At 39.7% G+C, this 23,342-nt stretch overlaps 1 protein-coding gene across 2 annotated transcripts in view; it reads right to left on the bottom strand.

The window, feature by feature from the left end:
* TRAPPC10 (trafficking protein particle complex subunit 10) overlaps positions 1-23,342 on the bottom strand; it is a 2,525,275-nt gene that overhangs the window by 792,577 nt on the left and 1,709,356 nt on the right. For both annotated transcript variants that reach the window (XM_044072500.1, XM_044072501.1), the window contains exon 12: positions 15,537-15,677. In XM_044072500.1, coding sequence (XP_043928435.1) covers positions 15,537-15,677 — 141 coding nt within the window. The remainder of the gene's footprint in view (positions 1-15,536; positions 15,678-23,342) is intronic.

The following is a 23,342-nucleotide window of genomic DNA, read 5'->3' as shown; positions in this document are numbered from 1 at the left end:
GCACTGAATCTGTATCAGTTCATTATAGCAAATAATATCAAACTATGCAGGCTATATTACAAAAGGAAACTTACTCACCACAGCTATTTTTCTTTATTTTATTTATAGATATTCGTTGACCAGGGAAGTCCGACTTGGCAAATCAAAGGCCTGAGGAGAAAAACTTTTATAATACAACATTGTAAGCAGTTTTAAATATTAAAATACAGAATTCAATTATACAATGCAATTGGAAACATTAGTATAAATATAGTGTAAAAATACAGTACTTAAAATATAGGTAATTTAAGACAGTAGAACAATTGCAATGACACATACCCTTGAATAAAAGTACTTGAAAAGAGATAAGATTTTAAAAAAAACTGTATTAAGTAAACAAAAACATTATAATATATCTGGAAATGCTAAGTTGGGAGAAAAACAAATCAATAGCTTTGGGGAGTAGAGGAGGAGGAGTGGGTTAGGCTAGATTTGAGAGATGGTAAAGGAGATAGGTTTAATATGAGGAAAACAATAGAAGGGAGTTGGAGAAAATAGGTGAGGGGTGGGGTGGAGGGTCAAAGAGAACAAGTGGAGGTTCAGTCAAGGGATAAAGATCAGAGGAGAGATACAACATATAAACGGCAGGGGAGGAATAAGGTGTTAGCCAGGAGTACAACAAAAACAAAGCCTTGAGTTGTTTAGGAAAGCTTTTAGAGAGGTCTTAAATGTTACAATATTTGTGGAGTTCTGACAGATAATGGTATTTGTTTTCAAGCATTAACTACAGGCTTCGGCTGGCTGTGCTATGTGATTTGTGGATGTAAAGCATTTTTTTGGTCATTACAGCATTGAAAGCGGGTGCGATGACAGCTTTGTATAACACTGCTAAGAGAGGGGCAGTCTAAGGGGCTTGTTTCTGAATTTGTAGGTAGTGAATAACTGGGTGTAGTTAAGATAGTGGGGGAGTTATAACCAACTCATTTTTTTACAGCTCAGCAATGATGGGTAGAATGGGATTTGTTGGGGGAAAGCAAGCAATTATACCATAGTACTGCTCAAGTCTGGATCTTACAATTGCTTGAAGGCTGGAGAAAACAGGAGCACCATGGAGAAGAGAAGGTACTAAGTATGTGTTCACCAGGGTTAGTTTGGTAGAATTTGTCAGAAAATGTTTGCTTCTGTACAACATGCCAAGCTTTTGATAGGTTTGACAGAATTTTGATTTGGAGGTTGAATTTTAGGTTATCTTCTATGGTTAAATCTAGAAGTTTTGCATGCATGACAGCTTCAATTACTGCATTATTCAAAAAAGTAACTTTGAAATTCAGTTTGGATGCGGTACGATTTTAACTAAGAATAGTAGCAGCTTGTTTTTCATTGGGTTGAACAGAAGTGAGGCATTTTAAGCCATTATTTTCTGGAATTAAAGGCTTCTTGAGTTATTTATTGCAGGCTGTTACTATTATTAGGGGGAACATATTAGTGTAGAGTCATCGGCATTTTGTATGAGTTTTGCCTGCTTGGATGACGTATGTAGATTATTTACAAATATAGTAAAGAGAAGAAGCCCTTGAATGGAACCTTGGGAAACTTTTGTAGGGAAGTTGAGACAAGGTGAAGCTGTACTGAGATATTTTACAGATTGTCTGCATGTCAGGTAGCTTTTGAACCACAGTAGTGTGGCCTCATAAAATCCTAATGATACCAGCTGCTGAAATGGTCTGTTATGTGATACTGTATCACAGACTTTGGAAAAAGCAAGGAATAAAGTAGGAATAAGTTATCTTTCATACTTAGCCTTGTTAATTGTGTCCATAAAAGAGAGAGAGCAGTGGCTCAGATGAAAGCCATGCTATGTGGGAGACTATTATTGATGCTGAATTAGGTGTTATAGGAATCATTTATGAATGTTTTTTTCCAAGCATCTTTGACAGGGGAGAAAGGATAACTACAGATATATATCAAAAGAGTTACCACCTTTGTACAGAGGAGCGCTTCCATATAGAAAGGAAATAGGACTTTGTGATAGATCTGATAATCAAAATGGACACTGGATAACCTATTACATCGGCAGGTATTCTTTAGTGGAAATCATCACTGTTAAAAGTTAAATATTGAGAAAGTGCTTAGCTGTCAAGACATCCTGAAGCAATGACAGTTTTAACACAGAAGGAGTATGTTGGAAAACATTACAGAACATGCTACATGAGATTCACACAATGCAAAAAAATGAGGAATCCCTACCTTTTCCTTCTATTTGTCCTATGAAGTATGCCATTTATGTATTAATTAACTGATTTATTCATTCACTCGTGAAATTTATTTATTTAGTAAGTAGTTTCACTAATTGAGAGGGGGGATTATAGTTTGCATTTAGCACAAAGGTCAAGTACAACTATAAATATACTTTTCGCCATCATTAGGACATAGACAGTTATACAAATAAATAAAAAAAATGCTACTGATTCATTCAAATTGGTAATCTGGGTAGACCACTGATCTAAATGGGCCTATTTCAGCCACAGCCTGGACAAACATAATAGACAGCAGACAAGCAAGTTGACAAGAAGTATTATGAATACAAACAATCTGTTGTGTGCAAATAGCAATGAGTCAACAATAGTAATAATAATAAAGTATAAAGTACTGAGGACAATAGGAAGGGATGGTTGGAGTAAGGAAGGAAGAATAAGAACAGAATTAAACAGTGAATGTATAGGGCACAAGGTGTAAAAGACAGCAAAAGTAAGAGCACACAGAAATTAACTATATATGATGTGGAAGAGATGTCACACATTAGTGTAGGAAAACAATGTGGGAAAGACAAATGTGCAGTACTGGTGAAGGAGAGAGTGGGGAATTAAATATGTCCAGAAGGAAAGCATTTGCAAGCTGACAAGGACTGTCTGGAGATGATCTTTAAACTTAGCATGAAATAATGGGTACAATGTGAGGTCTTTTAAGATTAGTTGGAAGGGATTCCCAGAGTTTGGGGCCTAGGATGCAGAAGGCATGGTTAATGCAATGAAGTCTGGTTCTGGGACACTGAAGAAATGCACCAGAGTGGTTAAAACTTCTTAGACTGTAATGGGGGGGGGGGGGTCTGAAGGCAATGGAAGGACAGGAGTGTATGAGGAGCTTGTAGAGCTGAGACCCAAGAAGCGGACGGCACATTGTTGGACAGGTAACCGATTGGCTTTACTAAGCGAGATACAATGATGCTCATCTCTAGGGGAGAGGGTAATGAAATGGCAGATACAGCTGCTTCCAGTTTGGATGGTGGAGTTTTTCTTGGATGCTGCTGCAACCAATGAAGTCCATATTCAAGATGGGTTAGTAGAATGCTTTTGTCTATGGCATTCTTGGTTGGTCCTGAGAGAAAGGGGAACATTTTACAGGACCAAAATAGGAAGGAATTAATTTTCTTGCATATTTGTTCTAGGTGAAGGTGAAAGTTTAGTGCTGGATCAAGCCACATACCAAGGTTTTTGAAGGAGCTGACTTGATTAATAGGGTTGTCAAGATGGTCATGGATAAGAAGTGATTGAGAGTTTTTGCCATTTAGGGGAGGTTCCAAACAGCATTACTTTAATTTTGGAAGTGTTCAGCATTAGCTTTTTGTTAATGAGCCATTTGATAAGAGGAAGGAAGTCTGATTGCAGTTGTTGTATATATATCCCATCATAATTATTTGTAGTACATGAAGCTTGAATTACTTTCATGTACTAAAACTATACGAGCACTTAGTGTTACACAGCTTTGAAAGATATAGCACAGTTATAGCTGCTACACAGTGAACAACGACAGACAACCAGTGGGAAGCTAAAAAAAAAAAAAGCTTTAAAACAAGATAAAAATCAATTCATTCAGGACAAAAAAAAAACAGGAAAAAAAGGATGAATTATGTTTTGAAAGTTTTTTGATTTTTTTCCAGGTTCCTGTTCTATAGTGACCATTAATTGCTGTTACTGCACTAGTGCGAGACTATAATGAGCATGTGACATCAGCCCATCTTTTCTCTAATTTTGGAGTCTAACTGGAGTGCTACATGCAATATCAATAGGTTGCATATACTTCAACTGACAAGTTTGATATGGATTACCCCTACACTTCCATAAAAGGAGGTAAAGTAAAGACTTTTTCCCTATGGTGGCTGTACCTTGTTACACCTCAAATATGTGACACTGCATCCCTAAAACTTAATGCAATTTTATCTCAGATCACAATACACCCACAGGATAGATGCACTGGATCAAAACCTTTTTACAACAGCAGACAATATAATATTTTACCACCTTATGATAAGCCACAATACAACCATGTAACACAACTTGGAAAAAGAACACACTCTCTACTATCTACAACAATCAGTTGCTGCTACAGCACTGTGTTCATATAAAAAGAAAGTCAACAACTGCTGTGCTTGACAATTTGTCTATTACAGCATTTAAACATGCTCTCAACTAGGGGCAGGGCATGCAGATGAGTACAGGGTACTGATATGTCTGTGTCTATCTCCCCATTCCTTCACATCCTTACCCTCACCTATGGATTGGCTCTATAGATCAACAGCAAACAAGTTAACCTATTTTGTGCCTACAAAGCAGATGTTATACACTTCCTATATATTATTATAAATGATACAATCAGATCTCGATTAGCACAGTGAAAGCCTCTTACTTCTGGAGATAAGCTTCATCCTCAGTATGGTCTCCAAGAGCTCAACGGGAGTGACAAAGAGCTCAACTAGACTTTAAATGTTATACATTCAAACGTACGAGTTTCACAGAGTACTGCAACTCAGTCTACCTGAAAGTACAGTCCACTATAACATGAGGATGTCCACTCCATATTTTAATCTCTGTACATAGCTGCAGGGTCACATCTTGTTATTTAAAGGATATGGTTCATTTGCTTACTTTTGTTTCTGTGAAATCTAAATGAATGAACCTGACTATTCAAACTGACACTCTTTGTTTTTTTGTTTGTTTAAATCTTGGAGTGCAAAGCCTCTCACACTTCACCCCACCAAGCAGAGAGCAAACTCCATCTCTGATGTCACAAAATGTCAAGGAAAGTTGTGAAAACTTTAATCAATTGCCAATTTGCTTAGTCTGGTTCACTAGACTATATTTTTCCTGACATAAAACTGGAAACCAAATACTAATTTACAACTCTCGGGTAATGTCCATCTTCAAAGTATATTTAATCTGCATTTATGGACTCAAATGTCCTCAGCACAAATGAATGTTTTAAAGCATTACCCCTCTAATTAAAAAGCAGTTCCTAAAGTTGTTTCCAACCATTTTATCATTCAGCTTCACATCAGACATCTTAATGTTTTTTTCGGAATTTTATCTAAAAGTGAGCTAGCTACCCTCCATTTATACTGCTATTTGTAAGTTTGAATAAACACATACTAGTAAAATTTCCAGTGTCAATTCTGTTTACACAGCATTCTGATGACCATCCAAATGTTAAATGGTGTCATCAGGAAATCTGTATGATGCAGTGAAGAAATATTTGCAGAAGTGAAAAAATATAGCCGTATTGAGATTTTGTATGTTTAGACATACGGAAGTAAAATCTGTAGTTAGAAAAATAATCCAAATGCAGCCATATGGAATTCACTCATTACAAGGCAACTTAGCAAACCGGAAGATTTTGGTTCAGAAATTCAATTTATTCCTCACTATTAATGGAAAAACTAAAAACCTGTAAAGGTAAAGTAGCCACATTTCTGTGTGCTGCTTGAGAAGAAGCACTCAATGAATTTAAGTCTTACTCTTACAAAAGAGAAGAATTAGAAAATGTACTCTAAGATGAGAAAGGAAGCTGCGGTGGTGCAGCGGTAGCGTTGTCGCCTCACAGCAATTCTTCCATTCGATTCTCAGCTGGAGCGCCTTCTGTGTGGAGTCTGCATGTCCTCCCCGTGGTAGAGTGGCATTCGAAAGACATGCGTGAATGGGCGTGCCTTCGTTGAAGGTTGGGCGTCGGGATGGCACCTCAGCACCATAAAAATCGACTGCCAATCATTAGCGGAAAGGAGTTCTGCTGTGGCGACCCCTAACCTGGAAAAGTCGAAAGAAAACAACAACTCTAAGATGAGAAAGTACTTATTTCATCCAAGATTTGTTATTTATAAAAGTACGAGATTCAAAGAAGCTACAGACGCTTAGATTAATAGAGTGAGGAACTTAGTCAAGGGTTGTGTCTCTGGTGAGCAGCATAATTCTTTATTAACAGGCAGAATTGGTATGTGATATAAGTTATCAAGCAAGAGACAGGCTATTAAACAAAGTAAAGCTGATCTTATAAACTGTGGTAAGTCAGACTAGGAATTATTCAAGGAAATTGAAATGTGTAAGATAAAATACAAGTCTAATAAAAAGGCAAAAATAAGAAAGAAATAATGCATTGCAAAACTGATGTCAATAAGAAGCACAGCCATAAGGTACACAGCCATTATAGTACAGATGAAATTCAAGGCTCACATACTAGCAATAGAGAAAAACTGTTTTGCCTTCACTTAGTTCTGTAGACCTGTGGTAGAACATGTTTATTATATGTATATATACATATATATATATACATATATACATATATATATATATATATATATATATATATATACACACACACACACACTTTTTTCCACATTTTTGAAAAAAATATTAGTGGTGGACATTGGGAGTTGAAAGTTGAACAGTCTGAACTAAAATGGTGACTTGATTAGAAGCTAATAAGTTATCAGGTTTAAATGCTATTTCTATTAGCAATATTTTGAAGATGCAAGCCTCAAGATTGTAATAATAAATTTTTTGCATTTTATGGCACAAGCATTTTATTTAAACAATTTGCTATTTATTATTTCAGTAGCTTTACAATGTTGTTTAAAAGCTGTTTAATTATTGTGACACTGTGATTTGTTGTTTTAAGTCATGTGCTTGGTTTATTGAATTATTTAATTACTGATTTTTACTTGTTTAAACGTTCTGATGAAAGTGCTTAATGTTTGGTGTGCATTAGAGAGTTTTCATTAATAGTTACGTTTGGACTCTGTGGCTTTTTATCAATTGGTCACCTAGGCTGTTCAGTCGTTTATTTTAAATTCTTGCGTATGCCTGCAATCCCAAGACTTATGTTTTGTTTGGTTTATTTTTACTTAGGGTGTGCTCCATCATTGGTTAATAGTGGTCTACCCCTTAAACTTATGCTGGAGTTTGTCTTGAGAGAGATATATATATATTTTTGACAATATTTTACCTGGGGGGGGGGTCTTCTGCCCTTTATGAAAAAAAAAAAAGATCCAGCCTTAGGCAGGTAATTCCTCTGAAACTTGTGAAAAGCAGAGAGAGATTTGCTTTAAGTCTTCTATAATTCTGCCTTGCTCCTGAAGATTTTTGAAAATGTCAGCAGCAGCAGCAGCAGATCAAAGGAAGTATCTATATTCAGAGGGCAGTCTAAAATTTTGTATTTAATATCCTCAGGAAGCAACTGAAGCCTTGCCATAGAAGTCTCTTCAAATTAGAAACAATAGCTGCTGCTACAGAGGAGGGATCATCTACATTTAATACAGTGCTTAGCCACCTGGATGGCAGAATTCAGAAAAGCAGCAGCAGCAGACTTGGCTTTAGAATCAGGCAAATGATGATAAAAGTTTACCAATATCTCTAAACAAAGACAAAAGGTACCTAGTCATATCTGACCGATAGTTGAAAGCACGAAAGGCAGGAGTAAGAGGAGGTATAAAACTTTTTCCGTATCACTCAACAGTCCTATTATGTTTATCATTAGGGAGGACATTGGTAGATTTCAGAAGTTCAAAAGGCTTAACAGACTGCAGGGAAACAACAGCTGGGTCAAAGAAGGGGTTCTAAAACAAGAATTTGTGGGAATCTGTGAGATTATAAAATATGTCAGGCTTGTTGGAGGAAGGAGGTTGGATTTCAGGATTCACAAAAGCTGTGACAAAGGTATATTTGCAAGACCTCGATGACAGGAAGGATGACAGATGGTTTTGGAAGTCCGATAAGATCACCGTATCTTTTTGAATGTCTGACACTTGTTTGCCTTCCCACTGAAAATGATGCATCATCTTTAATACTCTCTCTCCAAAGGAAAGTTCCACTAAAGGTGAATCTGGGGACAGTGTCTATCTCTTCAGCAGACAGGAAGGAGGATGAGAGGTATAAGAAAAGAACTAAGGGAGCTTGAAAGACGCTAAAAACTTTAAACAGCCCTTTTTTTTCCCCAAAAACTTTTTATTAATTCATAACATATCAACCAAAAAAAAAAAAAAAAAACACAATGTATTGAATATTGGTATTTAGAAACTAGGTGAAAATACTGAACATAAACAAACATGTAATATGATAAAACATAACGCAAACAACAAAAACTTGATAAAATATATACAATATATACAAGTGTCAACCAAAATGCAACCATTGAAAGAGTACATTAAGATAAGGAGAAGTATATAGGAGGAAAAGGAAAACAAGGTCTACATGACCAGAGAAGGAATCAGAATTATTATTCACTACTAATGAGATCTAAAACTTTTTCCCAAACTTTTTTAAGGAGGGCAATCGTCTTGGGGCTTTTCAAAGTTATTCCAGCATAATTTAGTATGATCAAGCCAATTTTTGGTGATATAAAATTTCATAAGTGAGCATATGAAAACCAACACGAGTGTCAAATTTAGAAAGACCTCTAGTGGGAATGTGAAGGATTGCTAATTCCCAGGAGAGAGTGGATTTATGGTAGCCCATTTTCTGTAGGCGGATTTTCAATGAGGTCCAGAGTTTATGTGAATGGTGGCAAGACCATAGAACGTGTAGGAGGTCAGCATTTGGAAAGGAACAACATGGACATGAGGAGGATTTCCTAGAATCAAACTTGTTCAGTTTAGAGGGAGTGTAATAAGCGTAGTTATTTATCATTAACTGGGTGTAGAAAAGTTTCTTGAAGGGGAACAGTCTAAAGTATTTTTTATAGCAGAGAGTTTCTGGTTCTCAGATATCTGAGAGTTGTATTTATCCCAATATTTGGAGAAGAGGCAGTCTGAATCGTGAATTATAGAAGTTAAAAGTTTGTATGATTTGGAGAGCATATTCTCCGGAAGTAACAGAGATTGAATGACTATGTCTATATTGGTGAAAGCTTGTTTATTTGGCTTGATATGGGCAAATTTTGATGTGACTAATTCTCGCAACTGACGAAGAATAGTTAGGTATTTACAATTAACCTTGAGAATTTTGCGTAAATTAGTGAAAGTTTCATCTTTATATTTCAGAATATCCCAGACTACAAAGTTTTTAATAAGAGGGAAATTAGAAAGGTTAATTGTCATGTTATTTAACTTAATATTAGGATTTAAGTGAAGGGGATGACGTAACGGGAAAACACTGTCAAGTTTAATGAGTTTTAGCAAATCTTGAAAAGAGTTAACTTTTTGTTTTAAACACTTGGATAATTTTAAAGTATCTATAACATCCATAGAAAGAAAAGGAATAATATATTTTTTTAAATTGCATGTGCCAAGGTTCTTTCTTTCCACATGTGTAGTAACGTGTTGATGTTCAGTTCATCACCCTTTTGCGGTCGACATATGGGCTACTACAGTAAAGTGAGTACAACCATACAGATACATCATGGACAACCCAGGAGTCGACTGTAAATCTAAAGACTCGAAAGCAAAATTTGTTACAATAGCTTTTGAATTCATACAGTATAGCTTAACAGAAAATGTGCTTAATATAATTTTAAACTTTTAAAATGATCCATGTAAGGAAGGCATGTTACTTTAAGGACTGTATTTCAAATGTAAGCTTAATAGAAGCAGTTTTGAGTTAACAACACTTGGAGACTAGTAACACTGAATTACACACAGCACTATAAGCTCTGTGGCACATGTGATAACTGCGTAACACTATAGTACAAATAATTAGATAGGCAGGGTACTACTCTCAGTCCTGTCATATATAAGTGTGGGGTGTGTGTAGAAATAAGAGTTTAACTTCAACTACCCCGACATCAACTGGCAAAACTACTCATGCAGCAATACACTTGCCCAATGCTTCTTGGAATTCATTAATTCCAATGCGCTGGACCAGCTCATTCTTACCCCCACTAGAGGAAGCAACATCCTTGACCTGGTTATTACTAATATGGGCAACCATTGCTCGACACCAATAGTCAATTCCTCCCTGGTTAGATCCGATCACAAACTAATTACCATGGCAATCCACATCTCACCCACATCACCAGCAAAGGTAACCAACATGAAAAACTTCTCCAAAGCTGACTTTGGGCTCCAAAAAACAGAGGTGGTTAACTTCACGGCACCCATGCAAATGGAAAATAGGTGCATGATCGCTGAATCATACACCAATGCACTGTATGAACACGTACGTAAATGCATGGAACTAGCCATATCCAAGAGAACTAAGACACACTCCTTCAAAAAAAGGAAGTCAATCTTGTGGTCCCTTGTCATTAAACTTTACCACAGAAGGAAGAAACTGTTGTAGAAAATTATGACGTCCCAAGACCGGAAAAAAACTCCCTTATTAGCCTCAACAAAAAGTTGAGATCCCTCATCAAAATCTCTAAGGCTAGCTATGAAGGCAGAATTGCAGCAGACACTAAAAACAACCACAAAGCCCTCTACAGTTATATCAAGAATCTCCATGGCAATACTCAGATTTGCTCTGAGTTACTCCACAGTGGTACGTCCTATACTGAGCCAACAGATATTGCCAACATACTAGCCGACAGATTCAGTGCCAGCTTTACCCCTATCTCCCCCATAAAGGACCAATCACAATTCTGGAAGAATGTCAGGCACCCAACATTACTGCAGCACAGGTTAAAGCTGCATTGTCCAAGGCCAAGAATACAGCTTTCATGGGACCCGACAATATCCCTGGCTGTGTTCTACAAGAACTACAAAGTGAACTGGCACCACACCTGTGTGCCCTGTTCAATCACAGCCTCACCTCAGGCTTTGTCCCTACAGAGTGGCGTACTACTACAGTCATCCCTCTCCATAAAGGGGGAGCGACTACAGACCCTGGGAATTATCGCCCCATTAGCCTGATGAGTCTGATATGTACGGCTATGGAGCGCATCATCATGGACCAAATTAACAAGGCTACAGGGAATCTCCAAACTCTGGATCCCATGCAGTTTGGTTTTGTGAAGGGTAGATCATGCCTGCTCAACCTGGCTGACTTCTTTGAGTCCGTCACCAGAGCTGTGGATGAGGGCAAGGTAGTTCATACAGCCTACCTCGATCTGGCCAAGGCCTTTGATACCATTCCCCACTTAGGAATTATTGATAAACACACTAAACTAGGCATCAACCTCTATATCACTAGGTGGGTTGCAAATTAACTCACAGATAGAACCCACAGTGTGAAAGTAGAAGACTCCAAGTTAGACTGCCGACCAGTCACGAGTGGAGTCCCACAGGGATTGGTCCTTGGTCCTCTCCTGTTTGGCATCTAATTCTCAGACGTCCTGGCCAACACGGAGGGACTCCGGCTGACCAAGTTCATTGACGATTGTAAGCTGGGAGCCATTAACAACTCCCCAAGTGATGTAGACATCCTACAGAAAAGCCTCACCGAGACCAGTGACTGGTGTTGAAACCATGGCCTTAAGCTTAATGCCAAAAATGTGTAGTCACTCCCTTTGGGAAAAACTCAGATCCCACTAATTACCACATTAACGGTAGCCCACTGAACGCTGAAGGCGTTATAAGAGATCTGGGGACACAGGTTGACAGCAACATCTCCTTTGACCACCACATTGCCACTGTGGTCAGAAAGTCCTTCTATGTGGCACATCTCATTACCAAGGGTTTTGCATCCAGGAAGAAAGAGGTAATCATCTCTCTCTACTCTTCCCTCATTAGACCAATCATCGAGTATAATGGCCCATTTGGCATGTACCTCACTAAACACCTGCAACAGCTGGAAAGGCCACAAAAGTACCTCACAAAGAGGATCCTAGGCCTTAAACACATGCCCTACATGGACAGACTCAAAAAAAACTCCAGTTTTTCTCTGTCTTATATAGTCCACTAGGAGGAGATCTCTGCTTGACTTACAAAGCCATATCTGACCCAGCCCAGTTAGAAATGTTATACCTAAAGAAATCCCAATCCCTCCGCATCACATGCTCCAGCGACCTCAACCTAATTACCACAATCAACAGAACATGCTAGAGGGACAGGTTCATAACCTAGAGACTGCCCATGCTCTTGAAAAGACTTTCCATACATGTCTAGCAGAGCATCTCACTGGCCCTTTTCAAGAGAACTCTTGATGAGTAGATGGGAAATAGAAACCTCACCCCGGGAGCACTCCAGTGGCTCTACTTGATAAGAGGCATCGGGAACTAACGGCGGCATGATGCCAGGCCACTTCTATGGGCTAGGCTTGTAAAGGCTCCAGGGCCACTGGCCTAGTACACACCTACGAACCTACAGGTTCATAGGTGTGTACTAGGCTAATGGCCCTGGAGCCTTTGCAAGCCTAGCCCATGGGATTACCCTGGCATTGTGCCACCTGACTTTGGTTATGATATGATAAGCTATGATAAGTCATAACATTGTATAGTACTTTAGAGGAAATTCACCACTGAGTTTATACTGGTATCATTACCTCCATACTACTGTCTGTTGCGACACCCCCAGTACCTGAATTTTCTCCAGGTATTTTCAAACTTGACAAATTCTTTGGGTCATCACCTTCATTAACCTCTAGTTCTCCTTCATGTATTCTGACAGAATATGATAAACTGATCAAGCCCCTACATTGAAGGTTCATGTAACTGATACAGGAGTTTGTATTTTTTGCACCAAACTGTAACTAAATTGTAAGCAGCCTATTCTGAAATTATCAATTGCTGTTTTTTTTTACTCCCATTTACAGAGCCACTCTACTGTACAATTTGGTTCCATAGACAAAGCAGTGAATTTTTCTCTTCAAATATCTGAATGTGCCTCAGCAACGTCTTCTCCGGTATGGATAATTAAATAATGATCATTAAAGACATTTTTGTAAAGGGCGGCCATGGTGGTGCAGCGGTTAGAGTTGCCACCTCACAGCAAGAGGATCTCGGCTGGGGTGCTTTCTGTGCGGAGTCTGCATGTCCTCTCTGTGGTCGCGTGGGTTTCCTCTGGGTGCTCTGGTTTCCTCCCACATCCCAAAGACATGCTGTAGGTGGATTGGACACTCTAAATTGGCCCTAGGCATGACTGCGTGCGTGTGTCTTCTGTGGAAGGTTGGGCGCTGGGGCTGGCAACTCGACACCTTAAAACACCACTGCCAATCATGAGCGGACAGGTGATCCGCTGTGGTGACCCCTAACCGGGAAAAGCCGAAAGAAGAAAGACATTTTTGTAAAACACTTCAACAATGGTTTAAGCAAGTGCTTGTGTTTCTCTATGTGCAACTTCAGCTTATTTTGCATGAGTGCCTTATGACCAGGCGTTGACTGCTGTAAATGTCTGCAGTATGGGTGTATGGCTAATCTCACAGACAGAGAAGAGAGGAAATGTGCACTTTGCTCTGTACCTGAGTCAACAGTCTCAGGAGTTAACGTATGAGAGTATTTTTGTGGTGTCTGGGTGGTTTATGTTTCATTTATTTTTAACAGAAGGAGCTGGAGCCTTGAGCTACTAATGCCATGAATTTGAGATATGAACAGTACTGTCTCAAGAAAACAAGAGAAGTATGTCAATGGACTTACCATCTAAAAAAAAAATCAAATTATACAATGACCTCCCATTAATATTCAAAAACATGCATGCTGATTGGTCAGCGTGCACGTTGTAAATCAGAGTTGTAGTAATGGAAAAAGGTCCGGTCGCCCAGACTTTTTCCATTACTATAACTCTTTTTTTTACAGCAACGGAGAATGCAAGATCTTCGTTGCTTCACACTGTCTCGCTATGTTAAACGAGTTTAACATAGCGAGACAGCTTTAAAAAAGGCAACGGAGATTCCCTGTTGCTTTTTTTTTAAAGCTATCTGGCTATGTTAAACTCCTTTAACATAGCGAGACAGTTTGTAAAAAGCAACGAAGATCTTGTTTTCTCCGTTGCTTTTTTCAAAACTGTCTCGCTATGTTAAATGGATTTAACATAGCGAGACAGCTTTAAAAAAGGCAACGGAGATTCCCTGTTGCTTTTTTTTTAAAGCTATCTCGCTATGTTAAACTCCTTTAACATAGCGAGACAGTTTGTAAAAAGCAACGGAGATCTTGTTTTCTCCGTTGCTTTTTTCAAAACTGTCTCGCTATGTTAAATGGATTTAACATAGCGAGACAGCTTTAAAAAAAGCAACAGAGATTCTCCGTTGCTTTTTTCAAAGCTGTCTCGCTATGTTAAATCCATTTCACATAGCGAAACAGTTTGTAAAAAGCCCACAGCTCTGATGTACTGCGTAGGCATACGTATGCGCAGTACATCAGAACTGCCGCAGAATACCAGACAGCTGCAGAAGGGCAGCAAGGAGGCATTATACAATGCCATTATTTAAGAAAAGCAATTATTTTTTTTCTTAAATAATGTCATTGTATAACAGCAATAACCCATGCCTGGGTGTGGGTAATGCTGGATTTACCCACGGTTGGCTTTGTTTGGCCACTCGGGCTTTGCCCTTGTGACCAAACCACACCAACCGTGGGTAAATCCAGCATTACCCACACCCAGGCGTGGGTTATTGCTATAATAGCATACACTAAAAGAGCACAGTGGTGCAGTGGTTAACACTGTCACCTCACAGCAAGAGGTTCTCCCGTCGATTTCTCGCTGGGGTGCTTCTCTGTGTGTTGTTTGCATGTTCTCCTGTGTTTTGGGTGGGTTTTTCCTCTCCGGTCCCCCCTTTCCCCCAAAGACATGCATCTGGATTTCCATTTCTCCCGGACCTCCGCTGAAAAAACAGGTGGAATGGGACACATTGGAATGTTTCAATACACATTTTTGCACTTCAGAAAAATATACAAATTCTGATGATGTGAACTTTGTTGAGAGAAAAGAACGGTTGATGAACAAATTAACAAAAAAATAGCAATGAGAGCACCCTCCAACATACCAAGTACCATTAAGTTTTATGCATACAATATAAACATTTGGCTAAAAAGCAGGTCTGTTCCATACACGCACTACAATTAAGAGTATGCACCCCAAAGACGGTGAATGGGCAGCTTCATTTGCCTTTTTTTTTTTTTTTTCTTCAGCTCTTTAGTCATTCAACATACACAATAGACATGCAAATCAAAATTAACCAGTTATGACAGCATTCTGCACTCAAATACCTTATATAAAGTGCCTGCCTCTCTGTAGATAGCTGATAAGTCCAGCAGCCACAAGATCTGCCAGTAAGGAACATGACTTCAATATAACATGACATATCTTTCCATAATCATACATATTTCTTTCTGGCCAAAATAACGACAGGCTTTCAGTTGACTTACTTACTGCTCAGTTTAGAAAATAATTTTGGTAGCCTGACCAGAATCCCATATAAAAAGGATACTTTTCTGTCTGTTTCAAGAGCTTCTGACAATCTGCCAGCTGCTTCCTCGTGTGGGTTACAGGTAAGGTCCAGCCCTCTACTAGGTATGTTTTCAGTGCCTCTTGAAGATATACTTCAGCTTTTTGAGGCTTCTGCTTTCTCCTGAAATAAAATGTACATAACTTCACAAAATTGCAAAATTAAATAACCATTTTTGTTTAAGAAATGGTACATTAGCTTTACTTCTAAACTATATGACATAATCCTGGAAAAACATCAATCAACATGGGTGAGCAGCTGCAAAGCAATAAAAAAAGGAATAGTCTCTCTAATGATTACAGTCAAGAGCAATGGAAATTAAATACATAGCCTAAAAACACTACTTCTGAAAAGCTAGCATGCATCAACAGCAGAACACCAGGTTAAATAGACAAAAATTCTGATCTGCTGATTTAGACTGTCGGACTAACTCTCAACTTGATAGAGCATGGACCTACAGAAATGGTGCGGTAACGAATAAAAGTGCTCCCAAGTCCATGAATAAATGGCTACAGCTGTGTTAGTAATGCATTACATTTGGAAACACTACTTTGTCAAGTAGGTAAAGATGAGAAGCACTGAAGCTCATGTTCAAAACTAGTAAAAAAGCAAAAAAGATGATAAAAAAAGATGGAAGAGCAGTAATGAAATGAAGGCAGATATTAAGGCAAAAAAGAATCAAACGAAAGCTATAAAAAGTGAGATTCAAATATAAAGTGAACAGTTTTGTAATTCACATGGCAGACATCAAGATGTGAGAGGATGAAGTGCTGGAAACTAAGGACTTCCACTTGAAAGCTACTGAATTATTACAAAAAGTCAACCATGACGAAAAAATTAATATGCATCTAGGGTTGCAAATTTGGAGGAACTGAGCAAAGGCATACTGATTTTGAAGATAGGGCATGCTGGAGAAATATGCATTACTGAGGTGCGTGAGAAGACAGACAGACCTAAAAGACCTATGTGTAGAAAAAACGGTAAGTTTGAACTAGTGTATATGCTGTGCAACTTTTAAAAATACTGAGCAAATGCAAAGCATTTTTACACCAACTTAAAATGGTGTGATGAAACAGAGACATGGTTGGGTGAGATGTGCAATACACAAGATGAAGGATCAGATTTTGTCTTCGCTCCGATATCCAAGCATGTTTTGTAAAACTTTATAGCAAAGTGCTTCTTGATAATGATTACATCTCCACAACTCAATGACAGAGTACAACATGGAACATCTAAACAGAATGCAATCTAAAGAAATTGTACTTTCAGGTGTTTTGTCTGGCAATGTTTCAAATGTACTGACCAGGGGGATTTAAGACTTCTACAGATTTAAAAGAAGCGCACTTCACAATTAAGACCCTAAAGGATCAGACAGGACAGATTCTATTACAGAAGTTAAAGGCATTGAACTTGAACTCTTCAGCTGAGATAAAATTTGTTCATGAATGTCATGTGAATAGACTCTTTCAAAACTGAAATAAATATGGAAAATTGCTGGACAGATGCACCTGTGAGGAGTGGGGGTAGGTAGGGGCTTTCACCCAAGAGCTCTGGAGAAGTAACAAAATACAAAATGAATAAGCTAAAAATATTACTCTGAGTAAGGGCAGCATTCTAGCTTCTGTCAAAAGACTACTGGACTAAACTACAACGAGACAAACCAGGGACTTATGAGACAGTGTGGTATGTCGGATCAGTGTACTACACCTGTTAACAAATTCAAAATAAAATACAATAAAATATGCAGATGTGTTCCCCAGTCACTCTGTAAATAAGCACCTACGATTGTGCTGTAGGGGAAATTTATTTTTGCGAGTAAAACAGCAACAACTATAGAAGGGGTCTTGATGCGCTTCTTTGTGGGATGGGGTACAGGAAGGATGGTGCATCTTTCATTTCTTTTTAGCTGTTTTAAACATCTTTATGTAAACTATCACTTAAGCCACAGGCAAACATCCAATAACAGAAAACAAACCTTTTTTTTTTATTATTTACATACATCACACATCTTTTCTTTGTAACGGTCTTCAGTTCAACAATTACTTAATTGTTGAATTCCTGTCTTCCCTTAAACCTTACTCCTCCTCCTGAACATTATTCTACATGCATTGTTCTCACAATTTCCATTTATTTCAATATAATTTGCTTCTTCACTTTTCTAAAGATTCCTCCTTCAACTCTTTTATAATATTAAATACTTCGACAACAGTTGGTTTAGACTTTTATTTCTTTTTTTAGTAATTGCTTTTTTGGCAGACAACAGAATTAAACTTAATACGGCCTTATTATGTCTTGGCAATTCAAATCCTGCATCCCAGCTTAAAAGAATTATTTCCTCAGTTACAACCATTTGCTTACCCAATATTTCTGTCAGAGTACTCTGTAGGCAATTTTTAATCTGCCAACTCATTACTCCCAAAAAAAGAAGTTATGTCTTACCATAACGTTCCATCTGTGTTGTTCATCTTCATTCACTCATTACCGATCGGAAATCTGTTTCCGTCCTCGAAACTGAGCCACCCATTTTCCAAGCTTGCTCCAGCCCTAAACTCTAAAGCTAAGATTTTACCCACAATGCCCTTTCCCCTGTTACCTCAGATCGAGTTTGCCAAACAAAAAGTAAAGCAGAGGCTATCTCTGGTCAGAGTGAACCTATTCCGATGACACAGGAGCCAAAGCGATCCTCTACGAGCCTTTGGAGGGGGAAGGAGGGAGGATAGTAATGAACGAATGAAGATGAACAACACAGATGGACCATTACGGTAAGACATTAACTTCTTTATCTGATTATGTTAATCTTCATTCATTCCTTACCGATGGGACAGAGTCCCCAGATACCTTTGTTCGTGGGAGGGCCTTATGGAAAGATATTCCTGAGCACCACTGAACCGAAGGATGCTCTTCCTCTGAAGGCCAAATCCAATTTGTAGAGTGATGAAAGTATGAGGGTTGGCCCACGCTGCGACTGCACAAATGTCATTCAGAGAGGTTGTAGCATGGAAAGCCGCAGAGGTGGCCACTGACCTGGTAGAGTGGGCTCTAACTTTATGTGGTAGTGAAAGGTTATTTTTGTCATAAATGAATGTGAGGCAGTTTCTCAACCATTTGGCTAATGCCACTTTGGAAACAGGACACCCTACTCTGGGTCCTGAAAAAGCCACAAACAGCTGATGTGATTTGTGGAAGGATTTTGTTCTGTCTAGGTAAAAACGTATTTATCTATGCATATCCAACAAGTGAAGATAATATTCTCCTCTATTAGAGTGGTTAGGAAAAAATACTGGAAGGTCAATTGCCTGATTGATGGACAGGTCTGAAATGACTTTTGGCAAGAAGGAATGGTTGGGTTCTGGGTGATAGTCTGTCCTTATGAAAAATAAGGTAGAGACGTTTGACGCACAACGTTCTGAAATGTGTCTGTCTGACGTGATGGCTACCAAAATAGAGACTTCCATGAGAGACACTTCAGATCACAATTAGATGCAAGTTCAAAGGGGGGTCCAGTTAAAGTTTGCAGGACTAATAAGAGATCCCAGGGTTCTCTTGGTTCTCTGAAAGTAGGTTATATGTGAAAGACGCACTTCAAGAATGTTTTGCAAAGCCTGTGAGACATATAGGATGAGTCTTGAAAACCATTATGATAATTGGAGATGGCAGACATGTGAACTCGGATAGCTAAGGCTGCTGAACCTGAATCAAGTAGATGTGCTAGGTATTCAAGGACAGTGGTAATAGGTGCTATAAAGGGGTCCATCTTTTTTTTCTGTATCCATATCGAAAATCTCTTCCCCTTACTGAGATAAGTCCCTCTGGTGGATAACTTATGAGAAGCAATAAGTATACTGCACACTGGGGAAGATATGTCACTCTGCCTGGTGATCATTGGAAGTGCAGGAACCAAGCTGTCAGCTTGAGACTGTGGCTGTTCAGATGAATCTGTCCTTGTGGGTGACAGATCAACTCTGGGGTAAGATCCATGGTTGATCTAGAAGTTGAGGCCAGAGAAAGGGGAGCCAAACCTGTCAAGGCCAATAGGGGGCAATGAGTATCACTTTGCTTCTCAAATGGATGGCTTTCTTCAGGAATAGGAGAATGAGGGGGAGAGGAGGAAAAGTGTATAGCAGACCTGAGGGCAAATTGTGGACTACAGCGTCCCTTGGTGACTCCCCCATTGGGGGGATCAGGCAAAGTAGTTGCTGCATTTCTGATTGGTTGGGGAGGCGAAAAGGTTGCAGCAAGGTTGGCTCCAGCATTTGAAAAGTTTTACTGCTATCAGGAGATTGACGGACCACTCATGAGGCTAAAGAATGCATCTGCTCAACTTGTCTGCAATCACACTGCAGCTCCTGGGAATATGCACTGCTATCAGAAAGCGGTTGGAAGCTATCGCCCAATGCCAAATTCTCATAGATTCTCGACATAGAGGGTAGGACTTGGTTCCCCCTTGCTTGCTGATGTACCAGACAACTGACATGTTGTCTGACTGAAGTGCAATGGTCCCTGACGGAAGGATCGAGTGAAATGCTTGTAACGCTAAAAGCACCGCCCACAGTTCTAGGACACTGACATGCAATCGGGCCTCTGTTTCTAGGTACCTTGGACTGTCGTTCCTTGATAAAGCCCTCCCCCCACCACATAAGGGAGACGTCTGTGGATACTGTGGCCTTGGGTTGATGGAGCTGAAGGGGCGAAACCACTGTTGTCCATCCAGTTTCATCCACCAAATTAAATCCTGCTTGCATCTTTGAGTCAGTCATATCAAGAAAGATAGAGGATGCTGTAAGGGATACCACTGGATTAGTAGTAACCATTGCAGAAGTCTCATGTAGAGTCTTGCTAGAGTTGCTATGGTGATAGATGCTGCCACAGAACCCAGCAGCTGAAGTACTAATCGGGCCGGGGATAGATCGTGACAGAGTATCATCTGAACCTGGGATCTCATCCTTAGAAGCTTGTGATCTGGTAGGATGCTTGGCAATTTTTCGTGACCAGGACTACCCCAATGAACTCTAGGGATTGAGAAGGGGTTAAGTTGCACTTTTTCCAGTTTATTCCAGTTTATTGATATGCCCAAAAAAAGAGGTACTTTCAGGGTACATGAAAGAGTCTCTTCCAGTAGATGGTTGGTGGGGGCGGTGAGGAGCCAATCATTCAAATATGGAAACACATGGAATCATTGTAGTCTCAAGTGAGCTGTTACTCCTGCCATACACTTTGTGAATACTGGGGGCTGTAGAGAGTCCAAAGGGCAGTACTGAAAATGATTGGCCCCTGTGTGGAAATGAAGATATCTTCTTGAGTGTTTGGCCATTTTTATATGGTAATACTCATCTTGAAGATCTATTGAGCACATCCAGTGGTCTTTCTCCAACAAGGGGAGGATATACTGCACCGTGACCATCCAGAATTTCTCTTGCTTGACAAACTTGTTTAGCACGCTGAGATCTAGAATTAGTCTCCAGTCCCCTGTCTTTTTTGTTACTTAAAAGAACCTTGAGTGGAATCCGGATCCTATTTGGTCTGGTGGGACTGTTTGGATGAGTCGTTTTTGGAGCAGCTTTTGAATTTCTAGTGCTGCTGCTTCCCTTTGACTGGATGGAATGTCGGGAAGTCGGGTAGGAGGGGAGGGATAGAGGTTGAAAGGGATGCGGTATCCTCTGGTGATTATGCATTGTACCCAAGAATCTGTTATAGTTAGCCAGGCAGAAGGGTACAAGGAGAAATGTCCCCCGACTGCTTTTAGAGTAAAGCAACCGGGCCGCTCTTCAGGAGCACTGGTAGGGTTGGCCACAGAAAGAGTCTCTGGAACCCTGGTTTCGCAGACCTACCCTGCCTCGAAAGGGGCACTTGCTGTTAGAGTTACCCCCTCTGCCTCTAGGGGAAAACTCGGCTCGTGCTTCATGGAAAGGATCCTATGATTTCTTGTGCCACATCTTTCCGCTCCTCTGGTTCCTAGAGTAGGAGCGCTGGGCAGCTGAAAAAAGTACAGTTTTGTACCTACCATAAATGTAGATGTTCGAAGATCCACATTGCTGCAGTCCTTACACTTGGGTAGTCCGCTGTCCTCGGTCGGCCCGAATATCAAAGTATAAGGCTGACGTCGGTCAAGGCGCATTTGACTGACATCAGGACATCAGGGTACAAATGCGCATGACCGACGTCATATCCTCAGTCTTTTCTTGCCCCAGATGTCAGAAGACCCTAAAACTAAAGGTCAAAACCAAAAGACAGCAAACAAACAACCAACCATCCTAGCACTAAAAATATGTACAATATAAACAATATATACAATATACCTCATACTGACAACCCAACCCACACAACCGCCTCTAACTACAGAGGGGAAGGAGGCAGGGTAAATTGGACTGCAGCAATGTGGATCTTCGAACATCTACATTTATGGTAGGTACAAAACTGTACTATGTTCTTCATCTCACATTGCTGCAGTCCTTACACTTGGGTAGAATCCCAAAGCAGAGGTAAGGGAGGATGGCCAAACTATAAGGAAGCAGGAGCTGCCAAAATGCCCTGCAAAACAGCAGTGGCAAAACCAGCCCTGGATTTAGAGTAAAGTGGTAGGTGATAATGCCTAGAAAAGTATGCACTGAACTCCAAGTAGCTGCCTCCAAAATATCCTTAGTTGCCACCCCTCAAAAGCTGTCAGTGGCAGTAGCCCTAGTGGAATGAGGCCTAATCCCAGCTGGAATCTCCTTGCCATGATGGGAATAACAGAAAGCAATGCAAAACCCAATCCACTTAGAAATAGTTTGTTTTGACACAGGCTTGCCCTGAGAACTCAAAGCAAAAGAGACAAATAACTGCTGAGACTGCCTGAACCCTTTAGTTCTGTCCAAATAATATCGCAACTGCCTGTGTACATCTAAAGTGTGCAAAATCTTTTCCCCTTTATTTTGGGGATTTGCATAAAAAGTAGGCAAATGAATAGTTTGGTTTAAAGCCACACTAGAAACCACTTTAGGCATAAAGGAAGGATTAGTACGTAAAGATACCCTATCCTTATGGAAAATTAAGAAAGGCTCAACCGCCATAAGGGCCTGCAACTCAGAAACCCTTCTTGCAGAGGTAATAGCCAACAAAAAAGCAGTCTTCCATGATAAAAACTTTAATTCAGTAGTAGCTGCAGGCTCAAAAGGTTGTAGAGTGAGTTTCTCCAACACAAAATTGAGATCCCAAGCAGGAGTAGGAGCTCTTCGTGGGGGTCTTATATTCTTTGCCCCTCTAAGAAATTGCTTGAACAAAGTATGAGAAAACAATGGTGGGTCACAATTATAGTGAGCCGAAATTGCTGCAGCATGAACCTTAATAGAAGAGAAGGACAAACCTTTGTCCAGTAACTCAGTAAGATATTGAAGAGCCACACTTAAATTAGGCTCAGAAACATCAAAATCCTTTGCTGCACTCCAAAATAAAAATCTTTTCCATTTATCTGCGTACACTTTCCTTGTACTAGGCCTTCTAGCTTCCAAAATAACATTCAAAACTTGCTGTGGAAGTGGAGGCCCACTATGGTTCAAAACAGAATATGCCAGGCTGTTAGGTGCAGAGAGTGAAGCTTGACATTGAGCAAATGACTGTCCTCCTGAGACAATAGGTGTGGAATCGAAGGCAAAGGCCATGGAAGCTTCCGTACCAGGTTTCTCAGTAATGGGTACCAATGCTGTCGAGGCCAATCTGGAGCTATCAAAATCATCCTTGGCTTGTCTTGTCTGGCCTTTAGTAGTACCTTTGGGAGGAGAGGCAGAGGCGGAAAGGCACACACATGAAGAT

Source organism: Protopterus annectens, chromosome 5.part0 (genome assembly GCF_019279795.1).
Source record: "Protopterus annectens isolate FY-2018-M chromosome 5.part0, PAN1.0, whole genome shotgun sequence".
NCBI lineage: Eukaryota > Metazoa > Chordata > Ceratodontiformes > Protopteridae > Protopterus > Protopterus annectens.
The sequence above is the reverse complement of the archived record's forward strand: the minus strand, read 5'-3'. Positions and strand labels throughout refer to the sequence as shown.